This window comes from Chiloscyllium punctatum, chromosome 5 (genome assembly GCF_047496795.1).
Source record: "Chiloscyllium punctatum isolate Juve2018m chromosome 5, sChiPun1.3, whole genome shotgun sequence".
NCBI classification, from domain to species: domain Eukaryota; kingdom Metazoa; phylum Chordata; class Chondrichthyes; order Orectolobiformes; family Hemiscylliidae; genus Chiloscyllium; species Chiloscyllium punctatum.
The window spans coordinates 32,795,871-32,812,948 of record NC_092743.1 but is presented as its reverse complement, the minus strand read 5'-3'; the positions used below and the strand labels follow the sequence as shown (position 1 = coordinate 32,812,948).

Sequence of the window (17,078 nt, the reverse complement as noted above, 5' to 3'; positions counted from 1 at the left end):
ACAGTGTCACCACCCTCTGTCTGAAGAAATGTCTCCTCTTCAGTTCTAAACGGTGCTTCCTCCACCTTGAGGCTGTGTCCTTGGGTCCTAGTCTCTGCTGCTAGTAGAAACATCTTCTCTACGTCTAATGTATGCAAGCTTCTCAGTCTCCTGTAAGTTTCAGTCAAGTATCCTGTCCATTGAGTACGGACCTAGAGTCCTCAACTACTCATGTGCACTGAGTGTTGCTTGACAGTTGGGCGCAAATGAGTTTTAAAAGGTAATTTGTAATTAAACTTAATTTCAGGGCTAATCTTCAAGCTAAATTAGTTCTTTAATCTAGTAACTAAAAGCTGCTTTGTTTTATTGGGTGTAGTTTGTCATATTTCTGAAACAGGAGTCAGCTGATTCACTTTTCGGTGAAAATAGTTAACTGAACAGCTAGCTTGATCCAGTTCAGAAACACTGTTTTTGGGACATTTAAAAGAGAGGGAACATCAGTGCTGCTTGGCTAAATGAGAGTGCTTGGAAGTTGGGTGAAAACAGGAAGTTAGATAAAGCTGAAAGATTGAGCATCACACTCAGTGTTAGTTCAAGCAATTCTGAAAGTGTGATGGTCCCAATGAAAACAGCCAATTGGTAAGTGATACCTGCAGAGTTTCTCATACAATCTTTAAAACATAATGCATTAGCTTAAATAAAGTGAGGGACTTTCAATTATAATAGAAGTGTTTGAACAGAGAAGGCCCCTAGATTAATTGAATTAAGTTCTGTTCTCTTAAAAGGAGTAACTGGCTTAATCTAGAGAGAAGTCATGACCTCAGGCACATGGTGTGCTCATCTTGCACAATGTGGGGAAATAAAGGATGCTACCCATGTTTCTTATGTCTGCGTGTGCTAGCTGCAGCATTTGGCTAACTACTTTTGAGAGCCGGAGCGGTGGGTGGACTCACTGGAGCATTCACGATACTGAGAATTTCATGAACCTCAAGACTCAATGGCCCGTTTGTGTTGATCACTTCTATGTTCTATATGACAAGCCCTTCATCCCCAGGATCATTCTTGTAAATCATTCTCTGGACCCTTTCCAATTCCTCCATATCCTTCCTTCGATATGGGACCCCAAACTGTTCACAGTATTTCAAACATGGTCTGATCAGAGCCTGAGTCTCAGCAGAACATTCCTGCTCTTGTTTTCTAGCTGTCTCTCAATGCATGCCAACGTTGCATCTTCCTTACTAACTGCCAGTTGAACATGCATGTTCACCTTAAGAGAATCCTGAATTAGAACTCCAAAGTTTCTTATGCCTCAGATTTTCAAAGCCTTTCCCAATTTGGAAAATAGTCTACACCTCTATTCTTTGTACCGCTCACATTTTCCCGCTTTATATTCCATTTGTCACTTTTTCGCCCACTCTCCTAGCTTGTCCAAATCGTTTTGCAGCCTCTCTGCTGCCTCAACACTATCTGTGCCTTCTTCACCCAGACCATTAATGGAAAGCGTGAATAGTTGCGGTCCCAACATTGACCCTTGCAAAATCCCACACATCGCGAGCTGCTATCCTGTTGAAGACTTCTTTACCTCCACACTCTGCCTTCTGTCAGTCAGCTAGTCATATATCAATAACAGGTTTTTGCCTGTAACACATTGGCTCTTATCTTATTAGGCAGCCTCCTGTGGGGCATCTAGTCACAGGCTTCTGGAAATCCAAATGGATCCCATCCACTGGCTCTCCTTTGTCTAACTTGCTCATTATCTTTTCAAAGAGTTCTAACAGATTTGTGAGGCACAACCTTCCTTTGATGAAGCTATGCTGACTTGGCCCTATTTACCATAAATTTCCCAGTACTCCACAATCTCATCTTTAAAAGTGGGCTTTTAAATCTTCCTAATCACCAAGATCAGGCTAATTGGCCTAGGATTTCTTATTGTCTTCCTTCCTTCCTCTCTTCTTAAACAGGGGTGTTACATTACTATTTTGCAATCCTCTAGGACCCTCCCTGACTCCTGTGACTCTTGATAGAGTGCAACCAATGCCTCCAATATCCTAGCTATCTCGTTCAGAACACTGGAGTGTAGTCCGGATAATTTATCAATAACCGGCAGTTGGCTGGATATTGCATTGGTTAATCATGGAGAAACCAATGCTAGCCAGCCAACTATGGAGAATGTTGGAAAAGGAAGCAAGAAACCATAGATTGAACTGGTTTTGACTGGGTTCTTTGAGGAGAGGGCTGTGTGCTTGGAAGCTACTGGACTGGGAAGCTGTGTTTGAGATTTACTCTAGTTTTATATTTAAAGAATTGTTAAATGTTTTGAGAAAATAATCTCTATTTGTAAGAAATCAGTGAATATTCCTGTTGGAAGGTGTTTGCATTGACCGGTGAGTTAAAGCAAGGTACAATCCCACGTGCCTGTAACCCAACACATTGTTCGATGATTCCATAAAAATCTGGTACTCATTGTTGAAATTGTTATCCAACTGGCAAATTACAATTCTTTTATTTTCTATAAATTTTCCCTTAACTCTGTTCGGTATTGAGTGGAGCTTACAAACAAAGGGGGTTGGGTGTAATGATGCACCTTAAATCGACTATATTGCTGTTCAGCTTTGCTCTGCTTGGTTTGTTTTTATTAAACTTCGTCTCTGAGATTTGTTAGTCATAATTTCTGATTAGGAACAACTGGCAAATTTCAGTGTCATTGAATATTTTAAATTCACGATGTTGTGATAGTGAGGCTGATTTAGTTTGGCTTGCTGTGTCATAACAGGTAACAAGGTTAACCTAATGCCATAGTTGTACATGTGGATCTCTCCACAAGAAATTTAACTTTTTATTTACTTCTTTCTCTGTTACATCCACTGCTTCCAAAAGATTTCTTGTTTTTGACCTAAATTGACCCACCAAATCTTTATTAATCTTTACCTTTCTATGCTGTTAAATATTTGTGGGGTCCCCTTTTGATTTCCTAATATTTTCTCATTCTCTTTGCTCTTGTTGCCTTTTTCATCCCATTTCTCTGTATTCTTTAGCTGATGTTTGTTTCCTGTTCTGCTTTATTTTAATATCACTATGCTTTGTCATCTATAGGCAAAGTCTTTTCCCTGGGGTGAGGGAGTCCAGAACTAGAGGGCATAGATTTAGGGTGAGTGGGGAAAGATATAAAAGAGACCCAAGGGGCAAAATTTTCACGCAGAGGGTGGTACGTGTATGGAATGAGCTGCCAGAGGAAGTGGTGGAGGCAGGGACAATTGCAACATTTAAAAGGCATTTGGATGGGTATATGAATAGGAAGAGTTTGGAGGGATATGGGCTGGGTACTGGCAGGTGGGACTAGACTGGGTTGGGACATCTGGTCAGCATGGATTGGTTGGACTGAAGGGTCTATTTCCATGCTGTACATCTGACTCTATGGAGCTCTAGCCTTTGATGCCCTATCTTATTTGGCCTATGTACAAGCTAACACTGTCTTCAAAAGTCTCCCCTTGATCATTTTCCCTTGGAATTTTTTGTAGCCCACCTGTTCTTGATCTCAAATCACTAAAATCAGATCTCTTCCACATGGCCATTTTCACTTTCCTCTGTCGAACTAAAATGTAATCAATACTACCACCACCTTCCCTTCAATTCTTTTTGTGTCTCATATTCTGCTTTATGATATTTGTAACTATTCATAAATGTTTCCAATATCTGTCCATAATTAACTTGCACCATAGCTCCTCATCCTTAGTTTAACACTTCATATTGATGAATGTGCATTGTAACATCATGCTAACCTGCTGTCCCATTTTTTTTTCCTGTGCTCTCTATGCACCGTGTCCCTCTGTGGTGCTATGTCTTGGTGCTCTTCCAAATTAGTTTGAACTCTTTGCAAATCCTAATTAACCATCTACAAAGTATATTTGTAGCAACCCTGTTCAAATTCAATCTTCCTGGCTAGTCCAGGTCTTCCTACGTGCCCTAGATGTCTCAAGGCCTCCCTCCTGGATCACCAGTTTATCTGCTGGAGTTTCCCTGCACTATCTTCCTTAATTCTGGCTATTATGTAGTGCTCGAGTCATCCATACGTTGTCATCTTTCTTTGCTATCTTTTGAGGTTAAATTGTTCAACTGAACATTTACAAATGACTGAGGTCTCTCTGTACTTCATAGGAATTATGGTGAATATAGTTTTTAGTCATTATAACTGCAAAATTCAAGCTATAGTCATCATACTAATGCAACGTTTAAGAGGCATTTGGATGGGCATATGAATAGGGGTATATGAATAGGAAGGGTTTGGAGGGATATGGGCTGGGTACTGGCAGGTGGGACTAGATTGGGTTGGGATAGCTGGTCAGCATGGATTGGTTGGACCGAAGGGTCAATTTCCATGCTGTACATCCTTTATTGTAAATTCCTTTAAATGGCAATGTATTTGCAATACTTTGAAAATTTGAACTGTATATGGTTGTTTTAAATTGTGCCTTAATTAAATAATTTATTTTTTCTGTTCTTTTATAGTTAGCACTAAGAGCTGGGAATGAAAAGGAGGAAGGAGAGACTGCTGACACAGTTGGTTGCTGCTCACTCCGTGTTGAACACATTAAGTTGAATGAAAATGATAATGGGCAGCAATGTGTGGTAGAATTTGACTTCCTTGGAAAGGACTCAATCAGATATTATAATAAGGTTCCAGTGGAAAAACAGGTACAGAGCTCATTTCCACTACATAACATTATCCATCATATTAACTTGCTTTAGTCTGATTTAAGTCAGTTACTTAAATCTGATTGTTTAGTCCCAAAATATGATTGTTTAAAATCTCTACAAATTCTTTGAGTGATTAGTGTATCAAATTGTAATACTGAACCATGCAGATAAGCATGGGAGAGGCAATGGCATAGTGCTAATGTTACTAGACTAGTAATTCAGATGTTCAGATGAATGTTCTGGGGAACATTCTACCTTGGTTTAGATTCCACCTTGACAGATGAAATTTGAATTCAGTGAAAATACTTAATTAAAAAAGCAAATCTAATGGTGACATTATGAATCCTCGCAAAAATGCTGGTTTACTAGTGTTCTTTTACTGAAAGAAACCTGACCCATAGCAATGTGTAAACATTCTTGACTGTTCCCTGAGTCATCGAGATGTACAAGCCACTCCATTCAAGGGAAATTAGGGATAGCAATAAATGTTGGCCCAGCCTACAGAGTGCATACTCTATGAGCAAATTTCTAAAAGAACATATGGGTTATGTGGCATTGAATTGAGTGGATTGCTATGAGATTGCTAAATAGACTATAATTTACTCATACTAACTCAGATATTATCAACTCCTAGCCCTTACGTGGGTAAGGTTAAAATCTGGCTGAGTTTCATGGATCGATGAGCATTTAAGATTTGCAGATGGTGTACCAGCAGACCACACATTTCAATAAACACTAATTTAAGTGAGACACTAATTGCTCATAGGTTCCTTGATCATAGTGAAATATGAAAACCAGACTGCCAAGCATCAAGTGATAATCTAAACCTTTTGAAAGTGTAATCAAAATATACCCTACATATACAGTTACTAGAAAATTACTATTATAAGATATTTGCAGGATTGTGGTGTTCTTGCTCCTCCTCCAAATTTGAGGATTGCAATGCTATTGTTTAATTCCTTCTCTTGTTCCACTTGCATTTAGTTAGGTTTAAATCATGTTGTCAATTTAAGGCCTTCCAGATCTGCATGACTTGATGCTACAATAGTTAACCTACTCCAGCTGCAAGCTTCTGCCAAACATCGCAAATGAGATTATGAACTTGCTATAAGGCATTAACAAAAGCGCATCCTAGATTATAACACTGTGATGCTGCTAGTTGCTCGACTATAGTGATTCACAAATTAGGGTACGTGAATCCTAGTGTTATCTGTAATGACTTCAGAGGTGATCTGCAAAATGGAAGTGCAAAATGGAATGGAAATGCTGATTGAGCACTTAAGTGAATGAGCAGCAGCCAGAAGTCAACATGCGAGTTGGGACTTGATTGCAGCATGACCTGCTTCCTCACCCAGAAGGGAAATGCCCAAGGCTATACTGTAGATAAAAGTATATTTTCTATCCTTGCTAAATCCCCTGAGCCATTGGGTAAGGTGCTCTTAGTTCATCAACTGACTACTTCTACCATAGGGTACCTCCATCTGTAACTCAATAATATTTATCTTTTCAAAAAAAAAATGAATATAGAAATTAGGAGCAGGAGTAGGCCACTCTGCTCCTTTAGCATGCTCCACCAAACAGAGAAAGACTTCAGACGTCTGAAGAACAAAGTGATGTGTGATCCAGTGCATGAGTCACATGCAATGGATAAGGCTAATGGGATGCCATTCTTTAATATAATTGGAATTAGACACATAAAGATGTTATGCTTTGATTATATAGGGCGTTGGTGAGCCAAATACTTGTGTAGTTTGGTCTCTTTTAAAGAAAGAAAATAAATGCATCTGAGGCAGTTCAGAGAAGGTTTGCTGGACTGATACCTGGAACATGAGTTCTCTTGGGTGACTTGACTGGACAGGCTAGGAATGTTTCCATCAAAGTAGAGTAAGGGGTCACTTAATTTAAGTGGGTGATTTAAGATTTTGAAAGGTTTTGAAAGCTGGACATGCAATGATATTTCCCCTTGTGGGTGAGTTCATACTGGAAAGTATGCCTTTTAAATTATGGGTTTCCCTTTTAGGACAGTTGATCAGCCTTTTCTATGAAAGTGTCATGATTTTAGAACACTCTGCCCTAAAAGGGCAGGGTCATTGAATATTTTTAATGGAGGCAGTTAGATTTTTGTTAGGCAAGTGAATAAGGTTATCGGGGCATAAATGGGAATGTAAAATTCAGATCACAAACAGTTGTCATGATTTTCTTGAATGGTGGAACATGTTTGCAAGGTCAAATGGCCTCCTTTTATAGTCCTGTATTTCATATATTCATGTTGTCTCTAATATCTTCCATCTCTGAGGGCCTGTAGTTTCTTGCTTTGTCTCCCTCCCTTCTTAAACAGAGGTTACTATTTTCCATTCTAATTAAGTATTTCCTAAATTGAGAGAATTTAGAAAAAGTAACACCAATGTATAAACTATCCCAGCTGTTTCTTTTAAGCTCCTAGAGTGTATTCTAGCAGAACCCATTGACTTGTCTGCTCCAGCTCTAACAATATTCTGTCTACCGCTTCCCTAGTAATTCTAATTTTCTTGAGTTCCTCCCTCCCTTCTATTTATTGATTCTGTCGTGTTACTTATTTCTTCTTAGTGAAATCCGATGCAAAATATTGGTTCAATTCATCTGACATCTCCTTGTTTTCTATTAATTCCACAGTCTCCGCTATATACCACTGTTCATTCTGTTAACTTGTTTTAAAATACAGTTCAGGTAGTCTTTGCGTGTCTAAAAATCGGCAAGATCTAACAAGTGAAGGTCATTTTCAAATGTGGACCCGAACAGACCTGTAGACTCACTGACTTCAGGCGGTTTGGCAAAGAACTTCTCTTGGCTGAATTGGGCCTAAAAGCAAAGTGTTTTCCCACTGGCCCGAACTCTGGTGTCTGCAGGTCCGTTTGGGCCAAGCAAAGATTTTTTTTTCCAAAGGACTCAAACGGACTGATGGGGGACTATATCTGAGAAAACATTCTTCATCTGAAAGACTGTTGGTCCTGAGATTTTCAAAGTGATTCTTGACCTTTTTACCTATAGAAATCTTTACTTTTGTTCTATAATTCCAGCTAGCTTACTCCCATACACTCATTTTTCCATAATTAATTTTTTTGTTGTTAGTGTTTTTTTTATATCATGTTCAACCTTCTGACCTGCCACTTTTAAATTTGGTTTTGATTTAAACTTTTTAGCTAACCCCAGATTGTAAGATCTGTCCTTGGAACTTAGTGTAAATTTGCTATTCTATGCGTTCTGAAATATCCCTTTAAATGTCTGCAGCTGCATTTCTAGTAACGCATCTCTTGACTTAATTTGCCAGTTCACTCTATCTGCTTCTGCTTTCATGCCCTTTATTGAAGTTTAAAGTACAAGTCTTCGGCACACTTTACTCTCCCTCAAATTGTGTAAATTTCAAATGTATTGTGGTCACTGGTACCCGGAGTGCTTATTCTGACATCACTAGTCCTATTTCATTGCACATAACAAGTCTATTATAAACTGCTTTCTGGTTGACACCTGGACAACTTGCTGTAAAAAAAAAACCCAGCATATTTAAATTCATTTGTCCAAATTTATCGCCCAAATTTGGGAGAAAAATATCTATTCTGACCACTTTGTGGTATTTCAGGTGGACTTTCACTTGCCTTTTTATTGAACTTCACGAAAGTCTCGGGAGTGACTGGTATTTTCTGCAAAGTGGAGTGCAGGATTAAATTGACTTGTGTGTTACTAATTCTGAATTATGATGAAATAGTAATGATCACACTGTCTTTCTACTTTAAAGTTATTTACAGCATTGAAGGTGGCTATTCAGTTTATCAAGTCCATGCTGGTTTACAGAATAGCCCAGTGAGTACTACAGCTGTGCCTGAAAATGTCAGCCATGGCTAAGTTGACATTCTCCCTTCTGGGTCAGTGGGTTGTGGGTTCAAGCTACAGTTTAGAATCAAGTCCATATCTACATTTTGCACTATTAGGGTTGTGACAGTGAGATGAGATGTTAAAATTGAAATTCTGTTTGTTGCCTCAACTGGGCACAAAATATTCCATCGGATGTTTGGAAAAGAGCTCTGTGTTTTGACCAACGTCTAATCCTCAGCCATATTAATTAGGGAAATTTATTTGGCCATACATCTCATTGTCCCACAGCAATGGTGTATAATTAGTTCTCCACATTTCCTGAATTATAATCATGACACAATTCAGGAATATTTGGTATTGTGTGTGAACAGTTTGTGACACCCTGAATTTGTGAGAGGCACCCAAAAATGTTCTTTATTTCTTTCATTTACTTGTATTTGTAAATTTGTACAACATTTACAATTCCAGAGTGATGTACTTTTTGTATTTCTTTCTACCAGGTGTTCAAGAATCTAAAATTGTTCATGGAGAATAAGGATCCTACAGATGACCTGTTTGACAGATTGAATGTATGTTGTATTTAGATGTGTTTACATTAGTGAGGTTGACACACATGCAATTTCATCATCCCTTAATATAGCTAAAGTAATGTATTTTCTTTTAGACCTCTGATTTGAATAAACACCTTCAGGAGTTGATGGAAGGGCTCACTGCCAAAGTGTTTCGAACATACAATGCCTCCATCACGTTGCAAGAACAATTGGCTGAATTGACTGATCGTAAGTGAATAGTTATCCTATCAGTGAATGTTTTTGTTTACAAGGGTTGGTATCGCTCTCACCTCTTCAGTCAGGACGTTCTGGTTTTAAATTCAGTTCCATGGCTTCAGCCCAAAAATCAAGAAGACAGTCCAGTGCTGGGGCAGTGCTGCATGGTTGGAGTGCCCTCTCTCAAGTGGGACTTTAAAGTGAGTCGCATTTGACTGCTCTGATGGGTGTAGCAGATTCCATGGCATCTCTAAGGTCAAGAGAATTATTCCCAATATATCTATACGTAAAACATTTTTGGCCAAATGATCAGATCTCTTGAGACTAGATTTGTAACTGGAGATGCACACACGGACCTTTTAAGAGATCCTGACACTATATATGCAAATTGCCTAGGAAGTTATCTATGACCCTCTGTAAATGCCTCCGAGTCTGAGCTGGAATCAAAGACTTCAGACACACCTGCAGTACTTACCTGGGTTGTCACCTATGAAATATTACAAAGGTCAAAACCTGGACTGCAAACCTGATCTGAACATCTGACGTGTGCCTGCCCTAACCTGACCTGCTTCTCTCTTTCACTAATGTTAAAACTGGAGCTTTAAGCTTACCATATGGCAGCAAGTGCAGCACAGTGATGTTAGTTCTTCCCCTAACTCCTCTCTGATAGAGTTCCGCAATGGACATTTCTGTGAAAATCATGCCCACAAGAATCTTGTGTAGCAAATCATTGAATTTATAAGCACAACAGTTCAGTGGTCATTGTCACTGCTCAAAAGATCCATGCCTGCATTTTCTGACACTACACTGGAACAGAAAATGTGTGCTTCTGACATCACCATGCTGCCATCCCATTTGCTGCACCACTTGCAAACCTCCCTTGCTGTGCCCATTCACTCTGAAAGGACAAAGGTTTGGGTGCTGGCTGATGAGAGGGTTGACAGGTGGGACAATGAGTGGCAGACAGACAGGGCACTAACTAAGGCAGGTATGGAGTGGGGCAACAATTGGCAGTCATCCAAAATACTGTTCTATCACTGGCAGTGCCATGACCACCACTGAAACCTCAGGTCTACTGTAAACTGCAGTGTCAACAAACATAACCTGTTCTAAAAGCAAGTGAACATTTTTGGCATGCAGTGCTATGTTAATGTCCACAGAAGGAGTGAGTTCTCTTTAAAATTGTCATATAAAGAATAAAATCCTTAGGCCCGGTGTTCCTTTTCCAAAGCTTTCATTTGCTCCAAATTATTCACTCTGGTGTGATAGACCTGTGAGAACTCTATGGCGAAGTGTTGTTATAGTCCCATGTCTTATTGTAATGCTTGAGTGCTAAGGTTTTGGCTGACATTCCAGTGAAGTACTGAATGACTGCTACACTCTGAAGCCCTACCTTTTGATTGAAACATTGAACCGAGCCTTCGTTCTTTCAGGCGATGTAAAGGAACTACTTCAATAAAGAGCAGGAAACTTACCTCCTGTGTTGTGGCTTCTATTGATCCTTTAATTAACATCACAAAGAAAGTTCTAGTTTTTAGTACATTGCAAAATTAAAGCAATGAAATGAGAAGCACTTTATACCCCAAGTGTAGTGTAAATCTGGAACATTTATTTTCCTCCCACCAAAAGACTGGATGCTGTAAACAATTCAAGCTCTCAAGACAGATAATAGATTTTTGTTGGACTAATGAATCAGGCAAGATAAAAGTTGAATAGGTGGTATTGAGACCCAATTCAGCCATGATGAAATTGAATGCTCAAATGACTGAATAACCCATGATTTTTAACAACATGGCAGAGCTATGTGACAGCTGTTCTTTTCAAAATATTACCAGAAATATTTAATTTGCAGCTTTACAATGATGCAATTAATTGACCAGTGATGTTGCTTGCTTGCTTGCTTCTTTTTCAGCTGAAGAAAGTATCGCAGAAAAAATCCTGTCTTACAATCGAGCCAACAGAGCAGTGGCCATTCTTTGCAACCACCAGAGGACACCCCCGAAAACGTATGAGAAGTCCATGAAAAATATTCAGGCCAAGGTAAGTTTTAAACAAAATAACAAAAAAAATCATGTTTGTCATTGTTGTAGATAGGGCCAGTTAAATAAGTCCAGGACATTAGTGCAGCGTCATTCATTTTTCTTGGCTTCTGTGCAACTTCTCACCATATCTTAATCTTGAAAGTTTTGAGGAATTATAGAATCTTTACAGTAAGGAAACAGGGTATTCAGGTAATAGAATCGCACACCAACCCTTTGAAGAGCATCCACCCAGAGCTACCTCTCTATGCTATCCCTTTTACCCGCATTTCACATGGCCAATCCACCTAGCATGCACTTGCTAGACGCAATGGATGATTTATAATGGCCAATCCACCTAACCTGAACATCTTTGGATTGTGGGAGGAAACTAAAGCATCTGGAGGAAACCCACACAGACTCTAGGAGAACATTCAAACTCCACACAGACAGTCACCCAAGGATGGGATGGAATCAAGGTCCCTGGCACTGAGGCAGCCAAGCTAACCATTGAACTACCATGCTGCTCGATATATTTGAATCCCATTTCCATTGTCTAGTTGAAAGATTCCATTACTTCCACAATTATCTTTTACTTCTGGAAACATTTCACTGAACTTCTCTACAAGTTTCTAACTTACTGGTTTGTTAATTTTTATTCAAAGTCTCCACTATAGTGAACAGCCCATTATCCTTAGTTTTTAAAATCTCAATTATGTAATCCAAAGTTTGTGAGAAGATTTGTAGCTTGGGTGCTCGTTGTTGTGGTTCTGTTCGCTGAGCTGGGAATTTGTGTTGCAGACATTTCGTCCCCTGTCTAGGTGACATCCTCAGTGCTTTGGAGCCTCCTGTGAAGTGCTTCTGTGATGTTTCCTCCGGCATTTATAGTGGTTTGTCTCTGCCGCTTCCGGTTGTCAGTTCCAGCTGTCCGCTGCAGTGGCTGGTATATTGGGTAATCTCTTAAGCTAACCAGGATGCTTTTGAATCACTTTAAGATACTGTGCTATAACTTTGGAGCCACTTACAGTTTACTTACCACTAGCTACAATCCTTACCAGACTTGTTCCTTCATTTTTTTGACATGGTATCATGGGTTATAAACTCTGCATTTTTAAGTGAATGAATTCTTCAACATTCTGTGACAAAATAGAGAATATGTTTTCCTGCAGTAATTGAGAGCTTCTAAGATAGCCCTGCCACAGATTGTAGCTAGGATGTTGTGGTATTTGTAACTTCTCATGTAGCTATAATTGTTTTGAAATAAAAATTTAAAAATCCACACAAATAGTACTGAATGAGTGTTAAATTATTTGAAACATGCTTTACTTATTAGCGGAGTATTTCCAAAGCCATTGCAATACTAATGACATTTGATACAGTATATGGTAGCATGCCTACGTCTGAGTCTGGAGACCCAGATTATAGACCTACCTGCTCTAAAGGTGTGTCACACCATCTCCGAACAGGTGATTAGAAAATATCTAGAAGATAGAGATTCAATACCATCTATCGTTGTAATGTGGAACTGTAGTCGCGTTCTCTTCCAGCTTCAGCATTGGCATTAGCAATGGATACCATAATCTATCTCAGTGCCACTTAGCTAGAATTCGGACGCATACTACTTTCCAGTGCATTTAATGAGGACTTACTGAAGACTTACCCGATTTAATTGATATCTGTTTTGGCTCACACTTGGGAAATGTTCAGTGCGTGAGTAGCTATAGATAAACCTTGCTCTGGAAGAAGAAAGGGAGATTCCCTGTCTGACAGATGAACACACAAATTATTCATAGGAATGGTGGTCTCTAAATGGAACAATAACAATTTTATTTTTAAAAAGTAGTTCGTACTATCCTATTCATAGATTGAAGCCAAAAAGGAACAACTTGCAGTGGCAAAAAAAGATCTAAAAAATGCCAAGGTGGATCATAAAGTTAAAAAAGATGAAAAATCAAAACAGTGAGTATTTCTTGAACATGCTCTCTCAGATTAATTAAATAACCACTTATTAAAGTAGTGGCCTCCAACGGATAGAATAAAATGTGTTGATCTCTGTTTTGTAGTTTAACTGGCAGAAAGTAATTGTCTATTTTTATATATTCACTTAATCTGTTTTAAAGTTTTACACTGTTTAGTTGGTTAAATGTAATACGGAGCTGGCCCTCAACAGTCGTCTTCCTTGGCACAAAATCCTCTTCTCCGTTTTGGCATTTTCAGTTGTTGTCACAAGATAGTTCTAAATTTCCATTGCCCTTGCCATAAGAGAATGTTTCCTACCATTACCCTGAATGTCCTGGCTCTGTTTCTAATATTATACTCCATTGTCTGGATTCCTTCACATTTTGAGTGAAAACCAGTCAAAGCAAAACGCAAATGGATGCCAGCCATGTTTTGTATTTTATTCACTGGATGAGGACATCACTGGCTAGGTCAGTATTTATTACACATCCCTGATGGTCCAGAGGGAAGTTTGAGAGTCAACCACAGTGCTGTGGGTTTGAAGTCTCATAAGCCAGACCAGATAAGGATGGCAAATTTCCTTCCTTAAATAACATTAGTGAACCTGATTGGTTTTTCTGACAATTAATAATGGATTCATAGTCATCATTAGACTCTGCCATGACAGGATTCAAACCGGAGTCCCAGAAACAGTAGCTGAGCCTCTGGACTAGGAATCCAGTGATAATACCACTAGGCCGTCACCTATCCTTGTGTGGATCAGTATTGACGATGAGATGAAGTTATGAATTGTATCCTAGCATCAGTTAAGAAAGTAAATGTATTGCGATGGAGGTGATAAAACAGAGGTGAAGGTTTAGTTGAAAGTGAGATATCTTAAGTTTGCTATTATTTCTTAAAAAAAAATTGGATGATTTGCTTATGCTGTTGAGCCAAGGAAGCTAGGAATAAAAGTAACACTTGTTTAACATGTCCTGTTCTAAAATGACTCAAATGAATCATCTTTAAACAGAATGGTAGAGAAGAAGAAAAAACTTTTACAGAGGATGGAAGAACAACTAATGAAATTGGAAGTTCAAGCAACTGACAGAGAGGAGAACAAGCAGATTGCATTGGGCACTTCCAAACTCAACTATCTTGATCCCAGAATCACTGTTGCTTGGTCAGTAAGAACTAGCCAGCTTTTGACATGCCGTACTACCTGAAACCTGTTTGAGTGTTGGATTGATGTAATTAGATGTCCTGCATAATCTAAACTAGAAGAAATTAAGTTACTCAGGCACGATACTTGTGTGTCAAGCAGTTAGCTATAGAGACAACATTTTATTTTTCATTTTCTTTATCTTCCAAACATCAGTACTTAAGTCCTGATCTTTCATGTTACCTGGACGGGAATTTAACTAAACCAATTAGCCCTAATTCCAAGATTAAATATTTGTATTGTCTTTCCTGATTTATGAAATGATTGGATTTATCCAGCAATTCTACAATGTGCATATCCCTTTACATTTCTTGTCTTTGAAGGTGCAAGAAATGGCATGTTCCTATTGAGAAGATCTACAACAAGACACAGCGAGAGAAATTTGCCTGGGCCATTGATATGACTGATGAAAATTTTGAATTCTAAAGAAAAAGTGCTTATTGAAAAATAAGTGCACAGTATCTCAGGGAGTGGAAAAAAAATTCTGTACTTGAACACTGTTCATTGAATTTGTTTCTTTCAATATGTTAAAATGTTTTTTTTTTCAGTGGCTTTGTTGCACAGTTGATGGAAAATGTTAATTTGAAAAAATTAAGATGAAAGTTTTGAAATATGTAATGCTTAATGAAAGTAAAAGTTTTGGCTTAATAGTGCTGTATCGCAGCATGCTTTGATAAGTGCATATTGGGAAGTGATGAGTCTCTTAAGAGAAAGCATGCAATTAAATGGTGCCTTAGTGCACCTTGCTATAATCTAAAAGACGTTCATGTTAACCTGCAAGTTCCCTCTAAACATTTGTTTTGGAAGTTACGGGCAGTTTGTTTTAAATGCATGACCCTTGTTTTGTGTAGTTATGGCCATGTGCAAATGGTAACTTAAAGGGGCTGACCTTTGTGTGGTCTGAATTGGAATGCAAGACTTTGTGAAGCTCCGAAGAGATGATGGTTACATGAAAAGTACACAACCATCGCAATTGTGTATGAATATTGCACAACATAAAACAGAATGTAGCATCTCAGTCTAGCTCAAGCTATTCTGGAGAAAAGCGTAGAACAAAACAAAAACAATTGAATGGAAACTATACCCTGAAAGAAAGTTAGAAAACTCAAGCATCTAGCCCTCCTGTTTGTAGATTAGTATAGTCTAGGATTGGGGTCAAGCAATCCCTATATTTTTAGGCCTAAAAAGAAAACCAAGGGAAGCAAATTAATTGTAGATTATAATATAAAAATATTATGCTTATATATGGCATTATATATGTAATGTGTAATAAAGTCACTTAAAACAAGAAGAAACGTTGCTTGAAAATATCTGAGGAAATTACTTTTTTAAAGAAAATCATGTACTCAAAATCTTACCCTATGCTGGACTGGAAGAAATAACGAGTTTAAAGACCAACTGGAAAGGCGACAGTCTAAAGACAATATTGAAAGTCTCTCCTTACACTAAATCTAGTTTCAAGAATAAGGTTTTCTGATAAGTGTATTCTTCTTCCCAACACCAACAGTATCAAATAAATCTGAAGAACTAAGTGCTAGAAAAATACCAGACCCACAGAAAAAGAAACCAGCAAGCAGCTAAATGAATCTCAAACCTTGACCTCTTAACCTTCTCATCATGGTCACAATACTATACAAGCAAAAAGGGAATATTTACAATCTGTTCTCTTTTGTAATTTGTGTCCCTTATTTGAATTTACTTTTACTAACTTGTAATGTGGCAGTGTAATATTTGCTTACACGACAAATGTTCCACCTTGGAATTAATAAAAAAAAATCCAATACAGAGCCTCCAAGAAATAGTTGTGTGGAGAGTTTGTTAGGTGTGATTTGACCAACCTTGCTTTAAGAGAATGATGTGTATTCTGTCCAGCATACCACAAATGAGCTCAGTTTATCCAAGGAGGATAAAATCGGATTTTGGGTCCTGGGTCCATTGCAGACAATTAAAGAAGGGCAATGAGATGTAGTATCTATTAATTGAACTATCAAAATCTGTTCTGGCAGACTTGAAAGGGCAGACCAGCTACAAATAAATTCAGAATGTTTAATTCTGCTTCAACCAAATGTTTTCAATATATCACCACAAATATTAAAATAATGCAGATTAATGATCATTGGATAATTTGGATGAGGAAACCCATTCGATTCATCTTAATTCATTCGGGACTGGATGCTATATTCGAGATGTCATCTGGAAAGTGTATGAAAAAGTTTGATTACTATCTTCTCTGACAATTGTTTTGACTACATAGTTCAACATCCAATTTATGACTTCTGCATTGGTTTATTTATTGTATATCCTAAAACAAAGATCCGTATTATACTTGTTTATTTCAATGTTCACAGAATAAGTGTGCTCTTTTTTTTGATATACTTGCATTTAATTGCACCCACTTTCCTGGTTACTTAATTTTAATTCAATTAATTCTGCACCAAACTTGCTTGCTTTCTGCCTTTGCATTGAGTTCTGAATCTGAATTTATGTAAATTAAAATCTTAATAGCACTGTGCAAGTCCTTTTTAAAAACCTATTAATAAAGGCCTCATGAATCTTGAGCAAATCCCTTAAGCCTAGATGTTCAGTGTAATAGTCCATATATTACAAGAA

The 17,078-nt window shown here is 38.1% G+C and overlaps 1 protein-coding gene across 6 annotated transcripts in view; it reads left to right on the top strand.

The window, feature by feature from the left end:
* Positions 1-16,807, top strand: part of LOC140476967 (DNA topoisomerase 1-like) — a 137,757-nt gene extending 120,950 nt beyond the window's left edge. For 5 of the 6 annotated variants that reach the window (XM_072570009.1, XM_072570010.1, XM_072570008.1 and 2 more), the window contains 7 exons: positions 4,486-4,671; positions 9,024-9,092; positions 9,188-9,302; positions 11,203-11,330; positions 13,173-13,267; positions 14,280-14,429; positions 14,792-16,807. In XM_072570009.1, the coding sequence (XP_072426110.1) occupies positions 4,486-4,671; positions 9,024-9,092; positions 9,188-9,302; positions 11,203-11,330; positions 13,173-13,267; positions 14,280-14,429; positions 14,792-14,894 (846 nt within the window). In that variant the 3' untranslated portion in view covers positions 14,895-16,807. The other variant, XM_072570012.1, reaches the window with a different exon arrangement.
* The last annotated feature ends 271 nt before the right edge of the window (positions 16,808-17,078 follow it).